Raw genomic sequence first — 24,959 nt, forward strand, 5'->3', positions numbered from 1 at the left:
CAGTTAGGGTACAGATGTTCTCAAGAGCGTTCATCTTTTCCTGCAGCTTTCCTTATAAATATTAGGAAATTTAAGATTAGATGTGCTGTGTATTAGTACAGTAAATTTTGTCTAATCCAGATGTTGTGTATTCCAAAGTCTTTCCTATTACAATGAAAACAGAGTCCCTTTTCATGAGTTTTATGTTTAAATGTTGTCTTACTGGGTAGATTTCTATAGAACCAGTGGTGTCCAGATTAGACAAGGTTTACTTTATTGATTTATATTTTTCAGACCCAGTAGAAAACATAATATCCAACATGACAGAGAAAAGAAGCAAGGCCAAGGTTATTGAGAAGCTGTTGTCTCAGGAACTAGTGTCTGACAGGAAGGAGCTGTATAAAAGAAGGAAACGTAAATCAAAACCCAAGAATCCCTGGGATGCTGGAGAAGAGGATATGCCTATTGTTGATGATTGGAGTGATGAGAGTGGAGATGAGGGGTCAAAACACAGGGACTCCAGTGATGGTAAAATAAAGGGGGGGGGGGATTTTCATAAAAGATCTCTGTACATTATTTCGGAATTACATGTAGATTTTTAAATGAATTATTTGTTTAACATCAAAAAATGTACAGAATAATCATGTTTTATTCTTGTAAATAGTTAAATTTGTTGAAAATAATATGCATCAATATATATGTATAATACATTTTCTTCACATCAGAGTCATCTGCCCTTTCTACATCTGAGGATGAAGACAGTGATGCAGAGGAGGAGACAAATGAAGAAGAAAAGAGTTCAGGTTCTAATGAAATCAACATGACCACCGTTATTACTGAACTCATAGACAAAGGTAGGATTCTAAAACATGTATATACTCTAGTGGATTTAATTAAATTGTCTAATAATACAGTGCGGACTCGTTATTACGGTGACGGTTTTATAAGATAGAACGCTTATTACGTTGTAAATTCAAAGCACAAAACCATTTCTTAACAAATCTATACAAAATAGAACTGTTTATTACGATGTCCTAAAATGCTGGGACTCGGTATTACAATGTAAAAATTCTGTTCAAATTTTTTTTTCACCCCGTGTTTATTCAGTGTTGATCGACTGTAGACAATTAAGGAGACGCTAAATAAACATTGAAACACCTGTGCTCTGACAGAGTGTTAACTTGCAGGGCCGTTAGGTGATTAGTGACGCTTGACTGCACACACCTTGACTGTTCTAGCGAGGTCAGCAGAATTGGAGACGTGTCAAAGCCATTGTTAAACAATTAAACTGTTTATTTATAAATGTAGTCTCTAGTTTTTCTATCTCTGTAAAGTTTATTTTATTATTTTTTTTACTATGGTTAATAAGTAAAATTAATTTATTAAATAAAGGGTTACATTTAATCGTATGCATGTACAGACCCTGAAACGTGCTACTACCCCACACGCTTGCTGCACGAACGGTACACGCTCGCTACACGGTTTGCACGAAACGCTGCACGATTTACAGGAAACGCTACACGGTTTGCACGAAACGCTACACGGTTTACACGAAACGCTTTGCACGAAAGGCTGCACGGTTTACACGAAAGCCTGCACGAAACGCTTTGTACATGTTTCTCACACGCTTTGTACACGATTCTCGCACGCTTTGGCCTCGATCTGGGTTTTCTATTCGGAATCTCTCTGACTTTATTTAAATTATTACGGATTAATCAAAGATTAGTTAAGAATTGCAATCATTCTGATTCAGTTAAGATCAAACCTCGCTACACCAGTACTATATTAACAGAAAAAAATACTCAATGTTCAGTTGTAATTAATTAATAGTTGTCATCGAGTATGTGACCCGCCCGGTGAATTTGTCTATGTACAAACCTTTTTCATTAGACTCTAAATTACGCACTGAAAAAAATATATATTTGTAATTCATAATCTTTTACAGCATTCAATGTTTTTACAATTCTAGTTTGATATTAAAAAGTCATTTTTATTACTGACAAATAAACTCAGTTATTGATTTGAAAAAAAAAAAATGATTAAATTGCGTATGCTTTCTGTAAACGGATTGATTTTCTTTTCCTTTCTTTTTTTATTTATTGGTTTATTCATTTTTTAATTTAGTACATAAATAATTTCATTTGATTAAATTAGGTTCTGCTTATAATTTGCAAAGGTAATAAGTGCACTGCATCAAACAAGAACATTGTGCGTGAAAAAGGGGGGGGGGGGGGTAGATTACCGAGATCTTACTTCTGTACCTGGCTAAATATAACGGACACTTGTTTCAGTAAGTATATACCATTGGGAAAAATATTATAGAAACAAATGCTCTTTTTGAGAAAAAAAGATATCCATATCTCCAGCGGGACCCGATACATGTAACTCATTAAATGCACTTTATTCATAATGGTAAATATATCGTTTCTTTATAGAGTTGAACTTTAAGTTGTCATAAAATTTTATATGGTAGAGAAGCCGGGGGATAGGTATTGTAATTCTTTAGTTCTCTTTTGAGGCATTTTGTTTATCAAATAAAAACAATATATCCACCACCTTGTAAAATCCTTGATTTCAAACCCTGTCTAGACAATTAAAAAAATATATAGAATCAGTAGTTGCTGCTCTTAACAATACATTCAATATACATGTATACATGTCCAATGACCAAAAACTAAAAAATTATGCTCTAGAACTGCGTGATTAATAAAACAACTAATATATATTTATTCAGGATTTATTTCTTTATAATTTTTTATTCACGAATACACTGGTAAATTAATTCACTGTTTACAGACAATCGGTTAAATTTAAGAAATAAAATCCACGGGTATTCATTTGTACCCATTAAATACTAATAAAACAATTTAATTCATGAATTATTGTCGGTTGTCATCTTAGCCATGATTGACAAGAGCTAATACATGTAGCAGAACACTTTTTCAGTTCCCGGCACGCGGAGCCCGTGATCGCTGTTGTAAATGACCTTGATCACAGTCGTAAGAAGAGTGTTGGAAGTGTAAAGAAGATTCAAATATATTTTTAAGGGGTGCATCGGGCATCTTTAAAAAGAAAATTATTTATAAAAACGTGTTAACAAAAACTCAAAGTTTGTGTTTTCATTTGAACACCGCCACCCCCCCCCCCCCGGAAATATTTAACCCTATTTGCCGATACATGTGAATTATGATTCCTTTATATGACAATTATTAATCAACCAATTTTATGCATAAAAAGACTATAAACATCTCATCATTTCAAAATTATTTGTATCACAATCTTGTACATGTATTATACATTTAAGAAAATTTTGTTCGTTTATAAAGAAAAAAATTAATTGTGTTCCCCAGCCTAGAATTCCCATACTCCACATATATAGTAACGCACTAAATTTTGTGTTTTATTTCTCACGCCTGCCTTATCTATCTATTATTTTGTATTAATCACCCATATGTTCTTGTAATCTCTATATACCATAATTGTAAAGTGATGAAGAGATTCTAATAAATGAATGAAAAGGACAAGACCGGATTCCTGATGAATTTTCTTTAAAAAAAATGTTCAGTATTGCTCCCTTTAAAAAATGTATTGAATCAAATACCTTTACATTGATGTGCATATAATTAATTACTTTTAACACATTTTCTTTCCATCTTTATTTAGATAAAAAAAAGAAAGAAAATCAAACAAATATGAAATACATTACCGAGTAATTTTACTTTGTTGTTTCCATATTTTTTTTCTTAAAATACCACCGGTATGATATATCCGAATAATATTAGTTACAAACAACACAAAATGACATGTTAATCCTTCAACAGCCATATTTAAAATAAAATGACTTCCGAATGAATCCTACACGTTTCTCACACGATTCTTGCACGAAAGTCGCACGTTTCTCAAACGGTTCTTACACGAAAGTCGCATGCTTCTCACACGCTTCTCGCACACTCGCTACACGGTTTGCACGAAACGCTTTGGAGCTTACATGAAACGCTGCACGGTTTACACGAAACGCTACACGGTTTGCACGAAACGCTGCACGGTTTACACGAAACGCTACACGGTTTGCACGAAACGAAAAGCGCACGAAAGTCACACGCTTTTTTGGGGTAGTAGCACGTTTCAGGGTCTGTATGTTAAATACGTAATGTGTAATTTCGTTTGCAGTTAAACAGAGGGAATTGACAGCTTGGGTATCAAACATAATTTTGGCAAAATTTGAACTCCACTAACGTTTTAACAGCTTGGATAGTGGCTTGGACTACCTCACAGGTGTCAACAGAAATACAAATCGATAATTGCTGAACTGCTAATTGAACTCTGTTCAGTAATTTAAAAATTCAAATTTATTTTGACATTTAGCTTGTGTGTTCTCAAATCCTGTCCAGGAATATGCCTATCACATTGCCCACTTTCATCAGTTGTTCACTGCAGCTCTAAGCTCATTGAACACCCAAAACCGCCCATTGTTGTTATTTATGTAGTAACGATACGAAGACATTGAAAATTTTATGAACGCATTATCTAGATAGAAACGAAAGTAAAAGTAAAAGGAAATGGCGGCAGATAAATGAAGATTACCGAAGTTTTTATAAAAAATGTGCACATTTCTTTTAAAATGAAGGAAATAGAAGAAATAGCATCATGAAGATATCTATTCAAGATAAGTTATTAATAAATTATATGTATAAAGCGTTTTAATGAAGAATTTGAACAGAAGAAGGAAACAAAAGGAGAAAAATACACCTCCTAACACAACAACAAGCTTTCAAAACGATGTTTTACTGGATTTTATTGGGAACTTTTATTACGTTGCCCTCGGTATTACGATATTTTACCGTGACAAAATGAACATCGTAATAACGAGTCCACACTGTACAATCTTTTTTATACGCCCATCTTAAGACGGGACATATTATGTTATAGCCTTCATGTCCGTCCGTCTGGCCGTCTGTTAGCTTTTTCGTGTCCGGCTCATAACTTTAATACTATTAGGCCAAGAATTATCAAACTTTGTCAGCTGATACGACTTGGGTAGAAGGTGTGTCGCGCATTAAAAGTAGGTCGCTCTGACCTGTAATTAAGAGGCTTTGGCCAAATATGGAAAAATCCTGTCCGGCTCATAACTAGAAAACTATTAGACTTCGAATCATCAAACTTGGCCAATTTATGCATCTTAGGTAGAAGGTGTGTCGAGACCTATTTCAAGGCCACTGTGACCTTTATTTAGTGAATTTTTTTTTAAAAACTGTGTCTCTATACTATTCAATTACACGGTCCCCAAAAATGTAAGAATGTTGCAGCATCCTTATTAAAAAAATGTTAAATCAAGAAAATACTTATTTTTTTTTTCATTATATACTTTACAGCAATCTATAACAAATGTAATGTTATAAGAGAAATTCCACCTCTCCCATGGGTGTAATCATCAAGCACTGGTCAATGAGAATTTGATAACAGAAGATTACATGTCAAATTAGAGAGAAATTAATGAGTTTAGTGTGAGGAACTAACTGGTAGAGCATCTCTGATCAAGCAGGTGTTATCTATATCTCCTGGGAATTGGGCAAAGGAATCAGCGTTGGACTAAATGAATCTAGTTGGCTAGCCTTTTAACTTTTAAAATGAATATTGTGAAAAGCAATGAAAACTAACTTGACATTGTATAATAAACTAATTTGATATTATATAATATACCCGGGAGGGGGGGGGGGGTATTGGAATCAGCATGTTGGGTTGTCTGCTTGTCAATATGAACTGCAGCTTAAAACCAGTCTGACATTAAATCTCAAAGAAATCATCAAGTATTTTTTTTTTAAAAATGTTTTATGGTAGATAGTTCCTACAAATCTAAGAGTCATGCAGTAACCTTATTAAAAATATTTCATCAAGTTTACACAAGTTTTTGTTTCTTTTTATAAATCTTTGTAACAAGTTAAAAAATAATCTCTGTTTTCAACGGAATGACATAAGTATGCATTTTTATTACAATGCAGACTATTAAAGCAGATAGTGCAGATCCATTCATCCCTTGGGAGTAATGAATGGACATGCATCCAGTTAAAGATTATAATTAATGCGTTCAGTGTGTAGAAAGGCTAGCAATCATTTCTGTTAGAGCATCTCTGATCTAGCAACTCTTATCTGTATCATTTGGGAATTAGACAGAAAAACTGCTTGTCAGTTTATAGCATATGTCATTTGATGGCCAGCCTTTTATTTTCAAAATTAATTTGCTATAGATTAAATTGTTAAGACTATTTTGATATTGTTTATGAAAATATCAAATAAATATGTAAGATTGGGGAGGGGGGGGGGGGGAGGGAGGGGGCTGCAGATGGGCATTTGTCAAGGTCTTGACCAGTTGAGAAATTTATTATAATTAGTGCCTGCACTACAGGAAATGTATAAACATCAAATATTATAAGGAATGGAAAAATCATGGAAATCTTTGAATTAAGGTTGACATGATTTTCTTGTACTCTAAACTGTTTATGAGAATTGAACAATATTTGACGGGCATATCATGCTGTGGCGGGGCACTTTATTAAGTTTTCATAAACTCATTCTATGACATGAATATGTATTTTTTCTGTATGTAATAGGATACAAGGACCAAATTCTATGGATTCAAAGGTGTATCAAAAGAAAGGCTGACGATAAAGAGAAGAAAGGTTAGAAGACAAGAGACCTCTTACATGTAGATAAACAAATCACAAAGAAGTGATATTTCAGAAATATATACTTCACTTGTAGGTAAACTAAGATATGAAATTTTAGATGTATATTAACTTTTTTTGCCAACAGATAATACAGTGGCAGCAGCAGTTGTCCCACTGACTGAGGAAAATGAGACAGCAATGGAAGATGAGATGTTTTTATCATTCCTCCGCCATATTGGAATCTCAGCACCATCTAGTGAACAAGTAAGTGCTGATTTTACAAATACTGTAGTTCTAGTGGGAAAAAAATAATTTTCTGAAAAGCGTCAGAAAGTGGGAAACAATCATACCAGTTTTTTGTTTTTTTTTAATCTGCTCTATGGTATTCTCATGGTAAAGGTGGTTTTGATCTATATACAGGAGTTAAGTTCTTAGAACCCACTTTTCTAGAAGTGGGAGGGAGAGTTCCAAAGTCATTCCTGGGGTACTCCTCTGAGGTTCAAGAATAAGAGGGATGGGTGTAGATCCCTGACTTCTCCAACTTTCCTGCTGGATAAATCCATGCTTGATGTATTGTTTGTGGTCCAGATTTGATGCTTGTGTCAATAGATTTCTTAATAATCTTTTTTATACCCTCTTCAATAAAATTGGGAGGGGGGATTGTAGAATCACTATGTCTGTGTGTCTCTCATTTATATCCGAGGTATCCAAGTCAAACTTGCAGATGTGGTGTATCTGAATACTGAGGTGGAAGCTTTGATTGTGCCCACCACAGGAGTTTTGTCCTATTAAGAAACTATAGTTACTTCCTCTTTAGAACAACTGGCCAATTTCAGTATTTCCACGAAGCATTCATAAGTCATGGAGACTCCAATTCTTTTGATTAAAAAAAAAACAAAACACTATGTCCTTTTCAAATGGAGATAATTCATTAAGAAATGGTGAAAATAGGGAAAGGCATTTAGCTTACCTGAGCCACAGGCTATGATAAGCTTTCTGATCAAAGTTGTTAATCATCCATCACATTTTTCAACTTCTCCAGAATCATTGGGCTCATTCCAAGTATCACAACTTGAAAAGATTCAAATTTTGTTCAAGTAAAATGTCATGTCCCCTTCCAATGAGAGATAAACTTTGAGTGATAGTGTGATGATTGAAGAATCTTAAAACCTATGGACCTGAAGAGAAAAAAAATTTACAATATGAAAGATCTTTTATGGTACATGTACATGTATATATTTCATATCTTTTAATCATGGCCCCCCAGAGCTAGGATAGGGCAACAGTAGATGTTCTTTTACATGGTTATAGAAAAGGAAAAGAACTTTATTTTACCTTTGCACACATATTCTACAAATATATTATAAACACAGGAAGCTTTCTGGAGAATCCCTGGAGAGATGCCCTTAGCAGAGCTTAGAGATATAGAGGCAGGATTAACATTAGACGATGATGGTAAGCCTGTAGAGGCAGATAGAATTAAAGTCAGACAGACAACAACAGCCAATCCAGGGAAAAAAACGAAAAAGAAGAAGGAAAAGAAACCAAAGAAGAAGAATAAGTTTGAGAATTTGCTGAAGCAGATGGCAGAAAAGAGGAAACAGGATAAAGAGGGAGGTCGACTTGGAAGGAGAGAACGGAAAAGGTTTTATTTTTTGTCATATTGAGTGGTCAAAAAGAGTTCATTTAAATGTAATATTTGTGCTTAAAACTGTGGCGAGATAGATTTCTTCCTCACTGTGATAAACTTCATTTTTTAACAGTTGTACTAAAATGGTACTATGCAGATTTTTTGGTGGATAAATCCATAACTACAGTTCAATTTCTTTTATTTAATATATGATGAGGAGTATTTTCAGCCACTAAGTAATCCCTAACATCTTTTCTTTTTATGACTAGTGAATAATAAATTCTGATTTACAGGGCCTCTCCACCTTCCAGCAATGCGATCACAGAGGGGCCAAGCACTTCAGTGACAAGCCCAGTAAGGGCTGAAGTGTTAGCGCCACCTAGATCTACAGAGAAAAAGGGAGTTTACTCCTCCAGCAAGAAAAGGAGAATTAAGAGGCTTTTGGACTCAGACAGTGAAAAAAGGTTAGAAAATAGAGTTATATTTACAATTAATGAAATATGTGTATTGAAGTTTCTTACTAATTGAAAGTGACTAGAGGTTTTAAGCATCATTTGTATAAAGACATCACTTCATCTATTACAGTAACTGTACATGTAAAGGTACATACGTGTAAATTAGTCACTCAGAATTTAATCTTCATTTCTAGCTGATTTAATGTAATCATATTAAATTAGCACATTTAGTGCCAAGCTTCTGTATGTTTAATATACATGTATTAGCCTGAAAACTTAAATAGGGGGAATGAACCAGCATTTAAGACACCAAAATATGATTACCCTTGAAATAATTGACTTCCTCCACTGCTGTTGTAGTGAAGATGAAAAAGAGAACCAAAGCCCTGCAAGCTCACCAGAGAGAGAGGAGAGGTCTCAGACCCAGCCTCTACAGTTTGACAGCAGTGATGATGATGATGTTCCTCTGGTGACCACAGTAAAGAGGACGAGAACTTCAGACTCTGATTCCAACCCAGATAGTAAAAAGAGGAAGCTGATGATCGCTTCAGATGATGAGTCATCTGAGGAAAAGATGACAGATAGTGAGGGTAAGTCCAGTGAGAAAAAATCAGAGGACTTGAAGAAGGAACAGATGATCTCCCTGTGTTTGTGATATGAATGTTAATATTTTAACCTTGTTCCTCTCAATGTATTTGGTGAAGGAGAAGGAGGGGGGGGTTATATTACTTGTGATGTAATGAGATTAATTTTATATATGTTTTAATATGTTCAAGGTAAGAAAAAAATATCACCTGTGAAGCCAAAACTGTCATTTGATTCTGATGATGATTCTCAGCCAGGACCATTAAACAGTAAGGAATCTAAATCAGCCTCTAAACGTCTTATTATGTCAGACAGTGAAGAGGAGGAAATGGAGCAACCTCCTAAAAAGTCAGGTGAGTTTTGATTATCACTGGTCCTAAGATCCTATTTATAGAGTAATTAATACATATAAGCAGAAATTTTAGCGAGAATTCAATTTTGGCATTTTTAGTGAGGGTGTTGGGATCGCTAAAATTAAATATCGCTAACAATTTATTCTCATATACCGTATTTGGCTAAATATAATATGCATTGGTGTAAAATATGCACACACACCCCCTTTTTGGGCTTGAAAATTTTGGAAAAAAGAAACACAGTTCAGTTGACCCATTAATTATTACAATGAAAACAATCAAAGCCATTAATAGGGGTAGTAAATAATTAGTGCTCTAAATGTATAAACAATGCTTAGGAATCTGTAGACAATTTATTTGTCTGGAGGGTTGTTGAGATAATCGTCAAGTGACAAGTGCACAGGTTCACAACAATGGCTTTAATACTTACCTGGTAGTATTGCGATTACCTCACAGTTGTCTAACTTAATGCCACTCTTTTGCGGCAAAGTCGAAGAAACTCTAATTCTCTCGAGATTTCAGGGGCATGAATTACGCTAGAGACAATCGAATGATTCGAAAAACTACTTTGCCGAAAGTACAATGTATTGCAAAGAGTTGAACTTCAAATTATTAATAGTACGTTATCTAATTTGGGAAGTTTAGAGTTTTTTTTATCAGCTTCCAAAAGTAAAGATAATGGGAAAGAAATGGTTGAATTCATTAGAAGAGTCGGCTTACTGAAAAAAGTATCAATAAAAATGTTAAACATGAGGACCAAGTTCTCTTAAAATTTATAAGCGTGCTTCAGCAAATGTTCCGCAAGATATTTCACCAGGACTTCTTTCACATCTACCCTTTAAAAATCCACAATGCTTGATCTCGCGGTGTATGCAACAGCACATTGCCCCCAGCTAACAGACGTTTCCTACCTTTACCGCGAAAGAGTTCCATTAAGTTAAGTAATCGCGATATCAAGTATTGGGACAATAGAGGGGTGTTTATGTTGAAATGAATTTTCACCGAGTTATTTAAAATCAAAATAATTTTTTTTCATTGTATTTCATTATAAAATTGCTTATTTTTTTTTTTAAACTGAGTGCCCGAATGATTAGGTACATATGTACTATGATTATGCAAGCACGTGGGAAAGGAAAATATAACTTCTATAAATAACATTGTTTATGGCGGTGTACACGGAGACGAGAATATGCAGCTCAAATTAACTTGAACTCTCTTTTTAATATAATTTAACTATCCACAGTTTATAAATATAACATTTTCAGCAAGTTTACATTCCAACGATAATTTACTAAGGTTTTAAATAAAGCGGTAAACAACAAGAAATTGGCTAGGTCTCTATAGGTAATACTACGCTATGTCTGTATTAAAGCCATGTTTCACCTGAAAGAAAAACCTGTCAAAATCCTATTGTGATGTGAAATAGGCACCCCTTTCTCACAGAAAAATATTCTAGGAAAAAAGTACATATTCATCCAAATACGGTATGAGGTTACTGTTATCTTTCAAGACATCACAAAATCGCTAAAATTACTTCTCACTAAAATTAAATACCGATTTTTTAAGGAAAAATTGCTAAATTTTCTTCTTGCTAAAAATTCCTCTCATATGGTAATTTGCACGAGGGGTCCATTAGAGAACCCAGTTCAAATTATAAATGGACTTGTATTTATCCAGATGCATGCACACTGCATTTTCCAATAGCATTCAATGCACTTTTTCAAAGTAAGTTATTTAGATAGGTTTCCAATTTTAATTTGAGAGACATTTCAATTTTTTTTTTCACATTTTGAAATCTAAACAGTTTTATAAAGAGTGAGTAGAATACTTGCATCTTTTTGAATTTCACAAATTTTATGCCAGGTTCCAAACAAAACAGTATTAGGCCATGTCCCTCAAACTTCCTGTTACCGGGTATTCTCAGAAGTCAGAATTCATAGTCTGATTCAGCTATTTAACATCAAGATCTACATAATCATTTTGATAAGCCAGTAGACCTGAAAATCTCAAATTTGATTTCATTTACAAAGATAGTATGGATTCCCTAGATGATTCTTCCATGGCACCTGATCTCACGTCTGTTTTCAGAGGTTCTTGTTGGCTCTGCTCCTAATTTGCATTGTTTAAATGGACTTTTGAGAACAGCCACATTTCATTCAAGTGAATCAAGCATGTCTTACAGGCCATTTTCTAATGATCAAGTGTCATTATGCTGTCAAAAAAGCAACTTTTTAATCATTTCATTATTTATTACATGTAATTGTGTTAAAACTTTTTTTCAGCTTCTTTCCCTGCAACCTTACTGACACAGCCTCCTGATGACTCGGATTCTGATCTTGACGATCATGTACCTCTACGACAAGTTCTCCGGAAGAAAAATGTCATCTCCAGTGATGAGGAAGGCTGATATGTTTTCTTTAAATAGCACTGCTTGCCGTATATATTATGTTGTACCTGTTTTATGTCAGATCTGCAGGATAGCAGTGACATCCTGTTTGACTATGTAAAGTATAATAAGCTTATACAATGGAATGGTATAATAAGCTTATACAATGGAATGGATACGTTATATCATGTACAAATACAGATTAAAAGTGTATGTTTAATTTATATTGCTTTATGCTTAAAGAAGCTAATATGTGGATTCAATAAACAATCAGTATTGATCTAATTTCTTTCATTACTTTTGTTAATATTTCAGGCAGAATCTATTCTTAATGATATGGTATTCCCCCTGTGCAATGTGGTGTTTTTTAATATCAGCTATATGATAGAAAATTTATTATAATTTTGAAGGAAAAAAATATGTAGCGTTCGACCCTGATGGGACTCGAACCCACAATCTTCGGCTCCGGAGGCCGACGCCTTATCCATTAGGCCACAGGGTCTGCAGTCCCTGTCGTGATTTTAATAACAAACATATTAAATTAAAAGTGTTCAGGTAATTTTTCCCCCTAAGTTTCGATGTCCTTTTTTGAAGAGAGTTGATTGTTTCTTCTCATCAAAAGTCCGGTTAATCCATAGTGATCAAAATTATCCTGAACCAGGACGTAACATGTACATGTACGTCCCTGCTTGACATCGACATGTTCGGCCTCTAAATTTAGTGTCTTCATTCATTTATACGAAGCTCCAGCCAGTCCAGGTTCGATCACAAAACATGTTTTTCTGTTTTAAAAAATATAAGTCTAATCGGTCAAATATTGTATTAGTTCAAAGAGTATTTTTTCACGAACATGCCACACGCCGACTATGACATGCAAGGTAAACTCCAGAGGACTCTCGAAATCCTGAGAGTGTCTCTGGAGAGATCCATCAATCTCCTAGGCAGAGTTGTCGTTCGTTTCACTCTTAGCCACTGAAGGTATCAGGTTCGTTCGCCCTATCTACCTGTTCGCATGAGTCCGTTCGCGCAGGGTCCGTTCGCCATTATTCTTGTTCGCCCTATATCTCGTTCGCCCTATTATATATATAGTATATAGTATATAGTAAATATCAACATTTATTATTAATTTTATTCAATATTTTACGACTTGGTGTTTTTTTTCAAATGTTGCTACAGAATTTTTTTTTATTTACCGTAATCTTAATTAAATAATTCAAATTTGATATTTATTTAAAATTTTATACTTAATATAATGTCACTGTAATTTAGGGGATCATACAATCTGCGTTATGTTTTGAAAACAATTAAAGGACTGAGACGTTAATTTCTGTTGGTCTGCCGGGTCTTTGATAGGACAGGTATTTATTTTATAGTGTGACCACATGCATACTTCTGTTGTCTCCCGTGTGCAATTTATGTACCAATGTACTGTATATAATTTTAATTTATTTAAAAAATCCATTGCTTCATTTATCAACTTTCTGCAATATAAATAGGGCGAACGGACCCTGTGCGAACAAGTTTTAGGGCGATCGGACTCTGGGCGAACGGGAATGAGGGCGAACGGCGTCAAGGGCGAACAAGTTTTAGGGCGAACGAACATACAACCATAGCAAAACCGCCACTGAATGTATGAGCCGATGGTAAGATTCCGTTGCATCGCGGTATTTTTAGTTATGAAGGTTTAAAAACGTTCTTAGAATTTAATTTAGTTACCTATCGATATATATAAATAAACAAATTAATAAATCGAGTCAAGAAAAAATATTGGTCGATACGTTCGCCATGAAATTAGATTTTAATTACCGCGATAATTTAGTTTTTATAGTTTATTAAATAGTTAAAGTCAAGAGACATACATCTCATAGACAATATTTTTAATAGTACATATGATGAAGAGATTAACATGCAACATGTAGAATATATAATATAATGATATTAAATAGGCCTTTTAAAAATGTGATACTGAAGTTATCATCTGGCCACAGGTACTTGTGGACAGGACCCCCCCCCCCCCCCATTCAACCCCGATGTTTGTTGGACATTTTTTTTCACAAATTATATATATTACACTTATTCATCATGTGTACCATAGGAAAAAATCGTGAAAACCCCAAAATAATCGTTCCACACAAAAATACCCAACTATACATTATAAGAGAGATGTATAGTGGGGTATTTTTGTGTGGAACGATTATTTTGGGGTTTTCACGATTTTTTCCTATGGTACACAAGATGAATATGTGCAATAAATATAATTTGTGAAAAAATGTCCAACAAGCCCCGGGGTTGAATATCGGGGGGAGGGGGGGGGGGGTCCTGTCCACAAGTACCTGTGCGCCTGGCGTGTCATTTGATTTTTACTAACTTGTCACACTTTTTATTTTTCTGCGTCACATATAAAACCAGAGATCTCTGGTAATGTAGCCCCATTGCATTAGGCTGTACATTGATTTGTTGAAATTCATGAACTTGAACCTTATATTGACCACAATGAAATGTGAAATGTTTTATGGCTTTACATATACATATTAAGAAGATGGGTAAACAAGGCGAACAAAACTAACTCTGAAACTAAATAAGAAGGTGAAAAATTAAATCTCAATTATAACAAAATTTTCTTTGATAATTCATCTAAAATTAGCGTATACTTTATGATAACTCTCCACAATTTGCAAAATTCTCACAGATTGAATTTATTTGTCTATGAAATAGCATACACACACCAAAGAGGGCAAAAATTATCATTTTCTCATACTATAACATACTTTTCCATCTGAGTAGGGATTTGTTCCATTTTTTTGAAAATTTATCCACAAAGTATGCGTAAAAATATGTATTATTTTGTTAGCAAAAACATGGAGCAAAGACCCATGCACTATACCTAAGAATTACCTCTTCCAAAATTGATTATGCAATAGTGAAAATGCATTAATTCTTTGAAAATCAGGGGATTAGCAAACAAACGAAGTGCATAATTATGTTGAGCAAGGATGCTTCTTCCAAAATTGTGAATTCCACTGCCCCTGGGTCAGGGGTTCGAGTCTTAGGGCTGGGCTCTATTGATTATATAGTAAAAAAAACTAAAAATGCATAAATTCTTTGAATATCTTCTCTGCTTCTGGATATTTAACAGATAAACTTAGTGCATGGTTATGATGAATGAGGGTTCCTCTTCCAAAATTGTGAATTTCATGGCCCGTTAGTCAGGTGTTCTGGTGTGTGTGTGTGTGGGGGGGGGGGGGGGGTCTATTGATTTTATAGTGAAAATGCATTATTTCTTTAAGAATTTTCTCTTCCCCCGGGTATTAAGCAAATAAACTAAATGCATAGTTATGATGAGCAAGAGTGCCTCTTCTAAAATTATAAATTTCATGGCCCCTGGGTCAGGGGTTCTGGTGTTAGTGTGAGGCTCTTTTGATTATATAACAAAAAAAATGCATAAACTTCTCTGCTCCTGGATATTTAGCAGAAAAACTTAGTACATGGTTATGATGAGCAAAGGTATCTCTTCCAAATTGTGAAATTTATGGCCCCTGGGTTAGAGGTAAAAATTCTTATAAAGTGGGGCTCTATTGATCATATAGTAAAACTGCATTAATTTTATTCTTTGAAAAGCTGCTGCTCTGCTTTTGGGTATTTATCAGATAAACTAAGTGCATGGTTATGATGATCAAGGATGCCTCTTCCAAAATTGTGAAATTCATGGCCCCGTGGTCAGAGTTTCTGATGTTAGGGCGGGGCTAAATTGACATATAGTGAAAATGCATAAATTCTTTAAAATCTTCTCTGTTTCTAGGTATTTAGTAGACTAATACATGTTTATGATGTGCAAGGATGCCTCTTCCAAGATTGTGAAATTCATGACCTCTGGGTTAGATGTTCTGGTGGTGGGCGGGGCTTTAATGATATCAATCATATAGTGAAAATGCGTTAGTGTATTAGCACTGGCAAGTTCAGGCAAATAAATAGATCTGCTTATTATTATTTGTTACTGAGTACTGGACTAACTATTTTGCTAATCCCTGATCATCGTATATTTCTCGTGGTTTGGGGCAATACATGTATATCTTTATCTATCAGTTTTTAGCTCAACTGAGCCTTCGGCTCAAGTGAGCTTTTCTTATCACATTTCTGGCGTCCGTCTGTCTGTCTGTCCGTTAGCTGTCTGTCTGTAAACTTTTTACATTTATGACTTCTCAAGAACCACTGGTCCAATTTCAATCAAAAAATTATTGACATATTGACATATTTTAAGCATCTTCTTCTCAAGAACCACTGGGCCAAAAAAATGAAACTTATGTGGAAGCATTCTCAGGTAGTGTAGAATCAAATATGTTCAAATCATGACCTCTGGGGGTAGGGTGGGGCCACAATGGGCGATCAAATTTTTACAAAGCCATCATTGAAGCATCCTCAGATAGTGTAGATTCAGGTTTGTTCAAATCATGACCCCCGTCAGGTATGGATCGAGGGGTCATAACGGCTGATAAAAGTTTAACAAAGGAATACATTTGTCATATTTATATGGAAGCATCCTAAGGTAGTGTAGATTCAAATTCTAATCATGACCCATGAGGTAGGGCAGGACCACAATGGGCGATCAAAGTTTTACATAGAAATTTGCAGAAAAAATATCAAAAACAGTAAAGTCATGATTAGTTATAATTATATGGAAGCATCCTCAGGTGGTGTAGATTCAAGTTCAAATCATGACCCACGAAGTAGGACACCGGCCACAATGGGCGATCAAAGTTTTACAAAGAAATTTGCAGAAAAAATATCAAAAACAGTAAAGTCATTATTAGTTATATTTATATGGAAGCATCCTCAGGTGGTGTAGATTCAAGTTCAAATCATGAACCACGGGGTAGGGCAGGGGCCACAATGGGCGATTAAAGTTATATAGTTATAAAAATCATTAAAAATCTTCTTCTCAAGAACAGAAAAGCCATGATTAGTCAATTTAATTCAGACGCATCCTAGGTTGTGTAGATTCAAGTGTGTTTAAATTATGTTCCCTTTCTATTTTAATCTTTTCAATACTTAACTGATTTCTGTTTTTTCCTAACCGAAGTGCTCAGGTGAGCGATGTGGCCCATGGGCCTCTTATTTTATTTTCTACTTCTATGGATCCTTTGCAGTGTTGTATTATACTAAGGTGATCGTTAAAGCCCTTGGGCCTATTCTTTTTATAATGAACATTTTTTATTGATAAAAATTTCGCAGAAAAGTTTTGTTTGTCATAATTTCATAAATTTCAATAAGAATATTACTTTAGATACTAAATTCACAAAATAAATATGACTTTTATACATCTGACGCTATATGCCTTAAATTGTTCGCTCGTCCCCTTTATGAGGAAGAAAAAATGTGACAACGTGATACAGAAGTAGACTCATAATTCTACTGAAGATTTTTTTAATTCAATGAAAAATATCAAAATCTCACCTGATTTTAATGAAACTTAATGCATCTAATGAAGATATTTATATTGCGATCAATGATGTCGTGCTAAAAAAATGTGAAGATGTTATCCTCCTGCAGCGTATATTCTGGTGTCAATAGTACACTGTGTAATTGGATTGAAAGTAGACTACGTAAAGATACCTTATATATATATATATATATATATATATATATATATATATATATATATATATATATATATATATATATATATATATATATATATATATATATATATGTATATATATATATGTATATATATATATATATATATATATATATATATATATATATATATATATATATATATATATATATATATATATATATATATATTAGGGATGTCAAATCGGTCAATTTTTGATAATCGGTTACTCGGACGTTTTTCCGACCGAGTACCCGGGTACTCGGTAAAAATATAAATACAAGTTTGTTAATTTTTAATTGTTATTTTTTAAACCCCAAAGCTGTTTTTATCACGTTTTATGAATGTATATAAATATGGAGTTCAACAGAAATGAATTTTGGTACTAAATTTATTTATTTAATAAACACAAATGACATAATTAATACATTTGTTCATTAAAAATTACAAATGGTTTACAGTTCTTGTTAGGTTAACCGGGTACTCGTTGACATCCCTAATATATATATATATATATATATATATATATATATATATATATATATATATATATATATATATATATATATATATATATATATATATATATATATATATATATATAAACTTTTTGGAATCGGAATTTTGTCTTTAAGTTAATTTACTCTGATGTCAATAAAACTTGGTAAGCGCATGGATTTTTCTATATAAAGTAGAATCTGTGAAATGCTTTTTAAAAAAACTTCAACAAGTACACTAAATTACGTGACATATTTCTACTTTTTAATTTCAATAACGATGATGCCCTGATTACTAGAAATTGCATGATATGTGGTATTGTATCAAAGTCCTTCACCAACAGTTCTGGTCCTATTTCCTTAGAAGTGGTACATGTACTCTAAAACTCTACTTTAAGATGGACGTTAACATTGTAACTGTAGCTTTGTTTTAAAACAATGAAGAAATGTAACTGATTTAATAATTATCTACTCGTAAAATACATTGTATCTATGTTTTAATTTTCATTTATCACATCTCACGTAGAGAGTTAAGCACCAAATGCGTGTGTCATGTAAATTTTGAATTTACTGACACCCTGTAAATTCAAAATTTACAACATGACACATGTATGTTGCATGTCAAGTGGCGGGGAAAAGTATCCTAAAATTAGTCTAAACAAACATCTTATTTTGAAAACATTTTATTTGATGTTGAAGCATATAACTAACGGAATTCTCTTTTCTTGACCTAGACTGAAAAATAAAATATTCTTTAAACTGGTATATTATCACAACATGTATGAACATGAAGCAATCTCATTCTACAGAATCAGAAAGTATTGAGTACCCCAAGTAAAAAGGAAAACGGTTATGACGACAAACTTTGAGGATATTTAAATGACGGATATGTATAGCTGCAATAATATAGCCCTCTTATTTTTTTGGGGGGGGGGGGGGAGAAAACATCATATAAAAATATTAGCATTATTGCAACTAGATATGTAGAGTGCGTACCCCTGTCAGTTGTGTGTACAGTGACAGAATCCGTCCACGCAGTGTTTTTCGTCCCTATCACAGTGAAGAGCAGAGGAGGCGCGGCATGTGTCACGGTCAGTACAAGCTGAAAACAAGTATACATATCGAATATCATTTTAAATTAATATGAATAATTGAGAGAAAAGGGGTATCTGGAAAAAAATGCTTTGAAAAGGAAAATGTTCAGAATTTTTGTTCTATCCTAAATATTCTTTGGTGTTGAAATGCAATGCATTTGTCATTCGTAGGAAAAATTATAAAACAATGCTTTTATGCGGATAATTTTAGACAAGAAAATGATTGGGGGGGGGGGGGGGGAGAAAAGATAATGCATGTGGGGTTTGTTCAAGGATCGAACTAAAACGATAAAACAAACACGACCATTTTATCGTCAGTAAACACGTAACTCACATCGAAGTTTGTCATTTTTGGTTTGTGAAATGATCCTTCAGTAACTAGACTTAAAATAGTTTAAGAGAAACGAACATTTGAACTTTTAAAGTGCATTGAATAGCGGGTCAGCGAGTCCTCTTTTCCCATATTTTAGTTAACCACACACACACACACGATCTTTGAAAAAGCCCATACTTGGAAAAAGAATACTCTCAATAAAGTGGAGAGGATGCATTTATACAGAGAAAATTGTGTCATCGTACAAGTTTTGGGCTCGCTATACTCTCAATACCAATTCCGTAATAGTTAAATTTTTGTTTGTCACTTCTCCTGAGTTATTTGTCTAGATATGAGTTTTTTTTTTACCGTATATTCTTTGTTCGATTAAAAAGTTATATCCTTTGAGACATTTTATGCGTTATTTAAAATCATCTGAAGGATCCACTACACCAGAATTCAAAAGTTTTCAGTTGTCAAACCATGGTCAAGATGGCATTGTCGTGATAGGCTCAAACATTTTGCAAAAAAATTAGGTGGGTAACCGTATGCATTTTAAACATTCCTGACTTTTTAAAACCTATGCTATAATTGCCTTCATCTTGATGTGAGGCCACACAGTAAGCCAGATCTTTTACGTCCATAACATTCTTTACACTGCGGACTCATCCATGGGTCTCTCTTATTTTTGTTCATTTCAATAAGTGGAAATTTTGTAATCACCTTCTGTCTGGCTTATAAATGTAAAGTATATATAAATTACCCTTGAGACAAACATTGCCCAGTGTAATTCAGACATACCAATTCCATGCGTGTTATGTGTGTAACATGTGCATTGTCTTGCGGAGTGGGAGCATCCAACAAAAGCCCCAGCGGCACAAGCGGTGTTCACACAGTCAGATGTTTGTCTACAGTCTTCGCTGTACACCACAGCTAGAATAATAGATCACTGTAATTTTATTATTCTGTGTTCAGATATTTTTCTGCAAGATGTTGGAACATGAAACTCACAATGTAGAACACATCGATTTGCGAGATCTTGCGGATTTGTCGACCAACTTCAAATGAACAATATGCAGACCAATTTTTAAAAAGTCTCAATGAATGTAATTGTTACGAAAAGAATAAAATATAATACTAATATCAGTACGTTATAAGAAAACGTTCGAATGAAAATACTAGGAAACCGCAATTTTAAATATAACGTGTCTAGTTTTATGAATGTGTATCCCGTAAATGCATACATTATTTTCCATTGACGATATAAACAATCGTTAAACTCACCAACAAAACAAGCAATGATAGCTAAACAGAGTGTGGCTTTCATGTTCACTAGTCTTGTTAGGACTCCAAATGTCAACTAAGTCGTATCACGTTTGAAATTGTCTTATCTAGTGGCTTCGCCTCGAGAATATTAACGCTCTCCTTGTTAACCAATCTTCGTACAAAAAAAGCTAAGTAACAATCGAAACTGTATCTATGACGTACATTTTGTCGCCCTGTACATATCGTCACCATATGGACACCAGCGACAGTATTTATCAACTGAGCCCCCCCCCCCCCCCTGCAAGAATAAGCGACAGTGTGCGTGCATGTACTTTACATATCCCACTTATAATATAATTATGCAGGGCAACAATTTTCGCCAACGAAAATATCTTGAGTGCTCTTACTTGTTGTTGAGTTTTGCGAGTACATATTATTATCATATTATCATACTATCATATTGTGGTCGGCGACAATATGCACCAACCCTCACTGCACAAGAATTTCTCTCTCTTACACACAACCACAAACATTGTTTGCTGACAAATGTGCAAGTACGAATTATAATCAACGAAAACATGTTAAAGTTATATACTTGGTATTGCAGAATTCATAGTAGAGTGCCCTTTACACTCTAATACACCTGTGTTTGGAATGGTAAATATATAAGAAAGACATGTCTATACCTCTTCCTTTAATTCCCTTCAAATCAGCAAACTAACTAAATGCATCATTCATTACAAAAAGGAAAAAAATTCACAAACAAAATTTGTCACATAAAAAACACTATTTCTTCTTTCCCATCTTTCCTGGTTTAGAAGCTGCAAAAATTGCTGACTCTCCTGCTGTGACAGTTTCTACTCGATCTTGACAAAGTTTGGCAAATTTCTGGGCAATTGTCAATGTACTTAAATGTTCAGTTTTAAATATCACTGTATGACCATCAGCTGGAGAACAAAAAAAAAGGATTTTAATTTAAATCAGATTTATGAAAGAATGGAACATCCTTGACCTGAACAAACTTTTATTTTTAAAAGTGATACACTGTTACTTGGATGAAAAAGCAAATGGAAAATCGTATTTTAATCAATTGCTTTTATTATTATTTTTTAATCTCCAGTTGTAAACAAACCACAGGTACCGGTAAATCCTTTGTTTAAAAAAAAAAAATCACCATTATTAATGAACCTTTCAGCATGAAAACAACATGTTCGTTTGAAAGTTAACCAGGAAAAAAAAAATACATGTTCTTTCTTACCAAAATTTAGCTGCATTTGTGGACTGGTCCTGTCACTTTTGATGTCGACTTTTGTTGTTAAGTTTTGATTTGTATCTATCAACTTTGGTGAATTTATAATGCACATCATCTCTCTGAAATATAAATTTTCTCCACCATGTCCATTGTCCAACAAACTTCCACTTACAAAATGAAATCTATCAGTATCTAAAACTATTTCAAATAGGAATTCCTTTTTTACCTACCGTATCGAACGAACTCCTTTATGATATGGATCAAAAGTAAATTTTATGTTTTTGAGAGGTTTTAAATTCATTTGTTTGATAAAAATATTTATTGCTACGCCCTTGGACTTCATGCTTGATGTTTATACCGGATATATTAATTGGAGTGTAATTGCGGAACCTTATCTGCAACCAAGGCGCTTTATTTTCCGTACCAGGGTTAACATCTGTTATTATGATTATTTTTAATTAATAAAGAAGAGAATTTATCGTTTATGGGTTTAAAAGAATCCATTTATCATTGCCTAAGCAGGCTAAGCCATAAAATGTTCTTGTAAGAAAAAAAAGGGGGAGGGGTTAAGTTTAAAGCTTAACTACATATCAAAATGTAATTATGCAGAGGTTTTGCACCATTGGGTCCAGGATAAGAGCTAGCTATTGGTGTTAGGATTTTAATAATATATTCTTTTTTTTTTTTTTAAAGTTATACGCTTTTGCTTCGATTTTGAATCGTTATGAAATAATTTGAGATAAGCGGCACGCGCACACAGACGGTCATATATATTTAGTAGATTTTGTCACGCAAAATAAAGGCGTGATGAGATAAGCCTGATATCATGTAGAAATATTTCCACACTGTCTGAAGAACCTTTGAACTACGATGAAGGTAGCTCTCTTGTTTTTGTCAATAATTGGTAAGAAGTAAAAATATTGAATTTAGACCCTCCCAACTTAACTCATGTTTACAGGCTCTAGCCGTAGAAATTAAATTTCATTGTCATGCATCGTGTATGAAACAAAAAAAAATGTAATCATCCAGTGTGTTTTTGGACAGGACTTTGTGTTTCCGAGTACTGTGGTTGGCATGGAGATACATCTAGATGTACTACTTTGTGTCACAATGGTTTCCACCTGACATGTGTTGACTATCAGTGCACATGTGTTCACACAGCTCCTGATACAAGTAAGATCAAAGGAAATAAGCTCATTTCATAACATCATTGGAAAATCACACATTCATTGGACAAAACACTGACATTAAACTTGAACTTGGAATTCCTCATTTAGCAGTTTTTTTATACGTCATTTTCTGTTTTGCAGCCTGCTCTGCTGTGGCCACATGTAACACTCTTGGCAAGTGTCCCGTCAACATGCACTGGGAGTGCCTCTCAGACGGCCATTGCCACTGTCGACCAAACGTGTAAGTGTGATAATTTGTTAATCATAAAGAGAATTCTTTACAGAAAGGTAAATGTACAGGAAACACAGACATTTGAAGTTACATATTTTTCTTATAAAAAAAAATATAACCCCATACCTGTGGGTTTTTTTTTTATAAGAAAAAATATGTAACGTCGGTCAAGTCCCTGTTGTAGGAAACGTCATCGTCGCAAAACCACGGTCTGACGTTTTCCAGGCGTTTTTCACGTTTTTGTGATATGACGTGCCAGCATGTCATATATCTACGGTCTCCAGTCTCGGATAGGAGAAGCTTTACACGGACACCGGACCTTGGCTTAAGACGACGATCGAGGAAACATATGCGTATGCATTGATATAACGAATTAAATTCGTTATATCAATTTCTTTGAATTCGTTATAACGAATTAGATTTGCTATAACAATGTTTTTGAATTTGTTATAACGAATTCGTAAATTTGTTATAAAGTATTAAACTCGTTTTAACGAATTCTAAAACCTCTTATAACGAATTAAATCGTTGAAACGAATTCTTTAATTTGTAATAAGGGTTATAATTCGTTTTAATAAATTCGGCAATTCGTTATATCAAATTCATATTTAATTTACTATAGACCCCGATTGTTGAATTTCATTAAATGAATTTAATTCGCTATTACAAATTTTAGAATTTGTTTTAACGAATTTAATTTGTTATAACAAATTTTAGAATTCATTATAACGAATTTAATCTGTTATAACAAATTTTTGAATTCGTTATAACGGATTCAACAAATTTGTTATAACAAATTTAATTCGTTATCAGGAATTCAAAAAATTGTTATAACGAATTAAATTCGTTATAACAAATTTGGTAATTCGTTTTATCGAATTTAAAAAATAAAAATTGATAGGTCCTAAATGGGCTTCCATACTCTACATTGCTACATTTTGTTCAAAGCCATTATCCATTTAAGGTAGTCCGACCCTCAGGTTCTGAAAATCAGCTTTTAAGTAATTGAAAATGCTTACAAAAATGTCTCTGATTTCATAGAACAACGTGAATTCACCCATGGTATTTCTTCAGATTAATCATATCATGTAGGGAAAATTATCAAATCTCAAATATATTTTCAGGAAATGCGAATAAAAACACCAGCTATGCATTTTCTAATTGAAAATTGATCAACAAATATATTTTAGGATAAAAAAAATATAGGTATCCAGACATTGGAGAAAATTGCATCTTTTTTAAGCTTATACATTTACTTCAGTTGTTATATAATACATAGTGTAAAATGCTTGTTATCATTGTTAGACATCACATATCACGTCTAATTTCATATCTTGCTAATAAGCATTGGTATCTAATGCTAGATTAAAGGAAATTCGATTTCTTTAAAAATTAATTATTTTTTTCTTTTACGTGGTACAAATGTCAACTTTTTAAAAGGCCGTTTCTAAGACTTCAGAGAACCTTGA

The 24,959-nt window shown here is 33.7% G+C and overlaps 4 protein-coding genes and 1 non-coding gene across 8 annotated transcripts in view; 1 reads left to right on the forward strand and 4 right to left on the reverse strand.

The window, feature by feature from the left end:
• Positions 1–12,333, forward strand: part of LOC133188203 (protein timeless homolog) — a 38,325-nt gene extending 25,992 nt beyond the window's left edge. Inside the window, exons 26-34 of the mRNA XM_061323585.1 lie at positions 274–507; positions 705–833; positions 6,588–6,656; positions 6,790–6,908; positions 8,018–8,289; positions 8,568–8,738; positions 9,090–9,319; positions 9,506–9,667; positions 11,950–12,333. Of these exons, the coding sequence (XP_061179569.1) occupies positions 274–507; positions 705–833; positions 6,588–6,656; positions 6,790–6,908; positions 8,018–8,289; positions 8,568–8,738; positions 9,090–9,319; positions 9,506–9,667; positions 11,950–12,074 (1,511 nt within the window). The 3' untranslated portion in view covers positions 12,075–12,333. The remainder of the gene's footprint in view (positions 1–273; positions 508–704; positions 834–6,587; positions 6,657–6,789; positions 6,909–8,017; positions 8,290–8,567; positions 8,739–9,089; positions 9,320–9,505; positions 9,668–11,949) is intronic.
• The window catches only part of LOC133188259 (androgen-induced gene 1 protein-like), a 423,009-nt gene that overhangs the window by 307,081 nt on the left and 90,969 nt on the right, over positions 1–24,959 (reverse strand). The gene's annotated exons all lie outside the window — the stretch shown is intronic.
• Positions 12,483–12,555, reverse strand: Trnar-ccg (transfer RNA arginine (anticodon CCG)). The gene has a single exon. It is a non-coding gene; the product is annotated as a tRNA-Arg (tRNA).
• Positions 19,166–20,962, reverse strand: LOC133172278 (serine protease inhibitor Cvsi-2-like). The gene is made up of 3 exons (XM_061307173.1): positions 20,856–20,962; positions 20,373–20,504; positions 19,166–19,266 (listed from the first exon to the last, which is right to left on the reverse strand). The coding sequence occupies exons 1-3, from the start codon at positions 20,896–20,898 to the stop codon at positions 19,166–19,168; spliced, it is 276 nt and encodes a 91-aa protein (XP_061163157.1). The 5' UTR covers positions 20,899–20,962.
• LOC133172373 (uncharacterized) lies at positions 21,517–22,473 on the reverse strand. Its single transcript, XM_061307280.1, has 3 exons — positions 22,320–22,473; positions 22,096–22,208; positions 21,517–21,784 (listed from the first exon to the last, which is right to left on the reverse strand). The coding sequence occupies exons 1-3, from the start codon at positions 22,430–22,432 to the stop codon at positions 21,624–21,626; spliced, it is 387 nt and encodes a 128-aa protein (XP_061163264.1). The 5' UTR covers positions 22,433–22,473; the 3' UTR covers positions 21,517–21,623.

This window comes from Saccostrea echinata, unplaced genomic scaffold (assembly GCF_033153115.1).
Source record: "Saccostrea echinata isolate AGI-Se365-2 ecotype Australia unplaced genomic scaffold, CSIRO_AGI_Sech_v1 ptg000001l, whole genome shotgun sequence".
In the NCBI taxonomy this organism is placed as follows: Eukaryota; Metazoa; Mollusca; class Bivalvia; order Ostreida; family Ostreidae; genus Saccostrea; species Saccostrea echinata.

What these genes read in the sequence shown, in the direction of transcription:
- LOC133172278 (XM_061307173.1), bottom strand. Translation starts at nt 20,898, where the DNA reads ATGAAAGCCACACTCTGTTTAGCTATCATTGCTTGTTTTGTTG. An exon ending in TATCATTGCTTGTTTTGTTG is followed by an intron (nt 20,505 to 20,855) that starts GTGAGTTTAACG and finishes CTATTATTCTAG; the next exon opens with CTGTGGTGTACAGCGAAGAC. An exon ending in ACATAACACGCATGGAATTG is followed by an intron (nt 19,267 to 20,372) that starts GTATGTCTGAAT and finishes ACTTGTTTTCAG; the next exon opens with CTTGTACTGACCGTGACACA.
- LOC133172373 (XM_061307280.1), bottom strand. Translation starts at nt 22,432, where the DNA reads ATGAAGTCCAAGGGCGTAGCAATAAATATTTTTATCAAACAAATGAAT. An exon ending in AAAGGAGTTCGTTCGATACG is followed by an intron (nt 22,209 to 22,319) that starts GTAGGTAAAAAA and finishes TTTATATTTCAG; the next exon opens with AGAGATGATGTGCATTATAA. An exon ending in ACAAATGCAGCTAAATTTTG is followed by an intron (nt 21,785 to 22,095) that starts GTAAGAAAGAAC and finishes TTTGTTCTCCAG; the next exon opens with CTGATGGTCATACAGTGATA.